Genomic DNA, 5334 nt, shown 5'->3' with positions numbered 1-5334 from the left:
GTTTTAAAATTTCAATTGTTTTTATATACAAACAGGTCACATCATTTTCACATGCGGGGGAAATAATTTTGGCTATAAGTAAACACTTCAAAACTTCCCACTCTAGCTAATTTGCTATCAATTTATTAGTACCTAACTTGGCTGAGAGTTACTTTATTTATCAAAGGCTTCAAGTTCAAGTCCCCCTTTTTCTCAAGTTAGAGTATGGGAAATTTCATGTCATTGGGAATGCATTTCAATCAAGTTATGAATTTCAATTAAGGTAAAACAAATTTTATGTTCCCTTTTTATGTTACTATTTCTCATGCAATTTTAATTTAATTGATAAAGTAATTTATGCTCATTTTATAAAAGTATGTAGATTTATAAGTAATTTGTTTGTAAAGATAAACATATTTGTTTATAAAGGTGAATATATAAATAAATTTAGAGAAGCAATAAAATTTTAGTTTACTTAAAAATTCATTTTACAACTCTCACCATATGGATGATTTTCTACTTACAACATCGCATTTTGATCATCTTTTCAACATTTTTTTTAAATGACATAAATTTTATATCCAAAATATATTTTCAGTATTATTATTTTTAAGTATTAATTTTTTTTTGAAAACTCTCTATCCAAAATATATGTTTCATATTTCAAATATATTTTACCTACATAGTTTATTATAAATACTTAAAATGATATTTTTTATACTAGTGCAAACAAATTCTTATGAAGATCCCATGTAAATGATGTGGTAAGATGTAAAGATTACATGTGCTAAGATGTAAAGAATCGTACAAGTTACATTGGGGACATTCATGCTGAAAAGATAGTCGAGTGAGGTAATTATAGGAAAAAACATATGCAACCATAAACATTATAGACTCTCTCCAACCATAGAACATATAAACTGCCCACAAGATCATATATAGACGGCCGACAAGATCATAAATAGTGTTGGAATTTTACAGGTGATTATACATATCAAGGCATTCTCTTCCAATAACATTTAACCAACATTGTTTTTCACAATACAAATAATGTTATGACATTAATGATGTTAACCACACTGAAATATATCTCTCCAGATACAAGCCTTGGCTGAACTTGGCTGAACTTGTAGTAACCTAACCAACATTGTTAAGAGGTTATTCATGAAATATTCTGTATACAACTGTAGACACATTGATAATAAGCTTTCTAAGGATCCATTGCAACTGCATATTATTTAGCTATATATACATGCTTGGTAAACTATATATGTCTGAACTCCTGACAACCTCAAAATTACAGTACTGGATATAGCATACTCAAGGGCACTTAGGTTTGTTGTCATGTGTCTTCATGCTGGCATAACATGCGCAGAGATCCTGGTTTCCATATGTACCAGGAGGAACACAGTTGCATTTGGCACAGCATGTACCACAAGCTCTTAAACATACATTCTGGCGGGATGCTTCTTTGCATCTTTCTCCGCAGGCGGCATTACAATCTGGGTTGACCGATCCAGGAAACAGTTAGTGATGCGAAGGATGAACGTTAAATTCATAAGAAAAATCTAAAACAAGAAACAAACCATAACACCACCAATAAACTAAAGATGTGCCTGGAATTCACACCAAATAGCTAAAACATCCAGAACAATAAGAGCGAGATTAAACACTGAAGATGGACTTGTGATTAACGACAACAAACGCCTAAGATGAGCCTTGACTTCACTAGAGAATGTACAAAGCAATAACAGCATCAACAACAAATAACAAAGGCCTAAAACGATTTTCGAGTTCACCAGAGGAGTTGAAAACAACCGAAGTAACAAGTACAGAGGATATCAGAGATAAGCAATGGCTATGAGCATTGAATTTGAAAAACCACCTTAGTAACAGAAGCAATAGAAACAATAAATAACCTAAAAGACAAGTCGTGAATCCACAAGAAAACTTAAATCATCAGCAATATAGGTAGAAAATGTTGAAGCAGCATTAGCCGCGATAACAATAAATTGATGCCTAAGCTAAGCTTCGAATTCACAAGAAACAGTTCTAGCAGTTGATTCAACAATTATAGAAAATATAATATCATGTGTGCCTTTGGGAGCATTTACCTATGGTCTGCAGAAGCCTCCTATTCATTGCATGTGTTTGCAGCTGGAATCGGGAAAAAAAGGAGATTGTTATATATGTGTAAAAGCCGGGCCTCCTAACTACATCTATGAATGAATTATACGGATGTAATAAAACTCAAATAGAGGTTGAGATATAATCACCCCAACTTCTGTTAAAGCTCCAATATCAATAGCTTCGGTATACATCTGCACACACAATAATTATCAGCTATGAGTTCATCTTCAAGGCCAATCAGATATTTTTAACAAAATTTCCAAGTAACAGATGTGAAAATAAGTATCACAGGACAACATCCCTTCAGAGAAGAAAGAGTTGTATTGATAAGCAGGTAGATGCAAGTAGCTTCTTACCGGAACAGCCAGTACTATCATCAGAAGATATATAACAGACAAACAGCGTGTAGAAGCCATGAGAGCAGGTATAGTTGAAACAGATATAAATGAAGATGAAAACTCAGATATCAATTACTTATCTTCTTCTCACTCTATGATACAATGAGGTGCAGGATGCTCTCAATTTATAGGGAGCAGAAGAGATCGGCAAATCTGTCTTCCTACCATCTTCCTCCTTCTAGACGCTTTCCTCAAAATATCAAGGTGGCTGTGACTGTCATCCTTGTCATCACTTGATCCCATTGTGTACTGCGTACTGTTGGTTGATTGACCATAATCAATTCCCTAAAGTGGAGAAAAGCAAGATTTTACTTTTTAAATTCGCGAGTTTGGTTGCGTATACGAATCCAACACGTTTGGGCCAACCTGAATACAACTTGCATCGTTTCGGTTCACCAATCTCGAGTATGCTATCTGTTATCCATTGTAAGTTGCGCTCTGCACTGTAAGATGAATCTAGGCCATTGCGAACTGGGCCTATCTTATTCGCTGTAAGTTGGATTTAGACATTTGCCAGCTGGGGGTATCTACTGGGCACCTTCTCTGAACGCACCAAAATATTAATGTGGTTTATGAAGTTATTGAAGAAGCTTCAGCCGGAAATATCCAGCAGACTACTGTTTTTTTTAATAACTGAATGCATAAGCGTGCTTTGACAGCATCAAAATATAAATTTAGCCTATGAAGTCATCCAAGAAACTTCAGCCGGAAATATCCAGTAGCATAATGTTTTTTAATAACAGAATGTTTTAGCGTGCTCTTACTGCACCATATTTTATGAAGAAACTTGTGCCGGGAATTTCCAAGATTTTGATGCTTTTATAATAGTCAAACTTTTATACCAATCGAATGTATCAGTGAAAATTATGCAATTTGATTATCTCGAGTGACTTCAGGATAGCAGGTAAATGTTGTTACCCGATGTTATTTTTGTACGAGATTGGTAGCTAGTAATAGATTACTGTTCTCACTCTTTCTAGAGTAATTTTTTTTCATTTTATATATTTGTTTTATATAATAAATATTCAGGAAAATTAGTTAATGTTACAAGTTTGATGTGATTATTTTATTCTTTCAATTCATTAAATATACATTTAAAACAATTAAAAATTATAAAACTAAAATTGTATAACTTATTAAAAATGGTATGACTGCAAATATGACTGAACAATTATATACTCCTAGCTAAATTCATTAATATATAAGAAAACCACTCAAAATAATAAGATTTTCTTTTAAATAAATAAATTACATACATTTTTCTAATCTCTCAAATGAACCTGTGACAATTGAACAGATTTTTTGAAAGTTGTTCTTGATATGATATGCTATCATTTAAAAAATTGGTTTACATGTTGGAAAGTTGGAGCATTCCACATGCCAGCTATCCTCACAGTAAATTACATTTGCTGTAATACTGTCGAGCAAGCTTACAACTTAAAAAAACGTATTTTAAACTTTTTATAATAAAAAAATATATTGACAAATTTTAATAAAAAGTTATATTTACTAATTTTAATAAATTTATTTATATTTTTCATAAAATTACTGATAAGACCAATGATGTGGCTGATTATGTTATATCATACCACCGCAATATTATCGGACTAGCTCCCAACTCATATAAAGTGTTATAAACATTGTATAATAAAATAACGGTATTCATGGTTTTTAATGGAATTATTACATTTCCCCCAAAAATGAATATAAAACCTAAATTTTTCCATTCGAGGGGGAACAAAGAATGAGTGGAACACAGGTCGAGGAGATTTTTTCGGAGTTGATTTTTCATTGTGCCATAAACATCTCTAGTTCATATTCAAATTAATCAGAAATTTATCGCGAGTCTCATAATGGCAATGGATTTCTTATATAATTATCAGATTATAACAAAATCTTTGTGGATTTCTTATATAATTATCAGATTATAACAAAATCTTTATGGGATCATGAGGGATCTAAAAGATTCTTAAATGGTCAAATTTTGAAAATTTCAAAACTAGGTTGATTTGTCATTTAGTAAAATTTCAGTCAACCAGTGGGAAAGAATATTTGGGGAATCTTTGAGATTCCCAAGGATCCAGATTTTAATGTTGCAAACCATTTCTTCACCGGATGTGGACGTATAAAGTGTCTTTTGTAAATGCATGTAATTTTATTTTGTTGAAGATTAATGAAGGAGACCTCCCCACTTTAAGCATGGCCCAGAAATGTAACCCACATTGGGTGAACTCCATTATCAAGTTGTTTTATTCCTTTGTTTTCTCATGGTTGCATTTCATTTCCACTCCTTTTATGTGATATGCTTTCATGGTTACATGCACTTTTACATAGAATTATGTATGCATCTTTGAAGTGAAAAGATCTAGATCATGTTTGGTATCTGAGAAGGTCTTCTATTAATGTGAATTGCAAGTGTATGATAACCATGGGAAATATATAAAGAGGTGAAGGAAAACTTAAGTCGTTTGATTTAGAAGTGAGGCACACAACATGAAGAAGGAAAACGAGAGATGAAGATGATCGGTTAGAGGAAGAGAGAAATTATCACAAAGCCTTCTATGCCATGGTAGAAAAAGTAGACAAATCATTTGCAAAATATGAGGAAATGAAGCAAGAGAAGAAACAGCTAGATGATCATGACTTGGTAAATCATGAATGTGGAGGAGAAGAGCCCCCTCCCTTTCCTTCCAATAGTGAAAGTTCTTCTTCTTCCTCTTCTTATAATTCTAACAGGCATCATAGGAATGCATCTAAAATCCCATTTTTTAAGTTGGATGTCGAGTTTGATTTTCCTGTGTTTAGTGGAGGATCTAATGCAAAAAAC

The 5334-nt window shown here is 32.6% G+C and overlaps 1 protein-coding gene across 1 annotated transcript; it reads right to left on the bottom strand.

Moving 5' to 3' along the window:
- Positions 1 to 951: 951 nt before the first annotated feature.
- Positions 952 to 2530, bottom strand: LOC149212998 (cypmaclein-like). Its single transcript, XM_089390696.1, has 4 exons — positions 2466 to 2530; positions 2256 to 2300; positions 2094 to 2136; positions 952 to 1481 (listed from the first exon to the last, which is right to left on the bottom strand). The coding sequence occupies exons 1-4, from the start codon at positions 2523 to 2525 to the stop codon at positions 1300 to 1302; spliced, it is 330 nt and encodes a 109-aa protein (XP_089246822.1). The 5' UTR covers positions 2526 to 2530; the 3' UTR covers positions 952 to 1299.
- Positions 2531 to 5334: the final 2804 nt, after the last annotated feature.

This window comes from Pinus tabuliformis, chromosome 1_1, assembly GCF_031772625.1.
Source record: "Pinus tabuliformis cultivar Carrire ecotype Pingquan chromosome 1_1, CPIR1, whole genome shotgun sequence".
Lineage (NCBI taxonomy): Eukaryota > Viridiplantae > Streptophyta > Pinopsida > Pinales > Pinaceae > Pinus > Pinus tabuliformis.
Note: the sequence above shows the minus strand (reverse complement) of the source record. Positions and strands in the feature narration are given on the sequence as shown.

What these genes read in the sequence shown, in the direction of transcription:
- LOC149212998 (XM_089390696.1), bottom strand. Translation starts at nt 2,525, where the DNA reads ATGGCTTCTACACGCTGTTTGTCTGTTATATATCTTCTGATGATAGTA. An exon ending in TGATAGTACTGGCTGTTCCG is followed by an intron (nt 2,301 to 2,465) that starts GTAAGAAGCTAC and finishes TTGTGTGTGCAG; the next exon opens with ATGTATACCGAAGCTATTGA. An exon ending in GAGGCTTCTGCAGACCATAG is followed by an intron (nt 1,482 to 2,093) that starts GTAAATGCTCCC and finishes CGGTCAACCCAG; the next exon opens with ATTGTAATGCCGCCTGCGGA.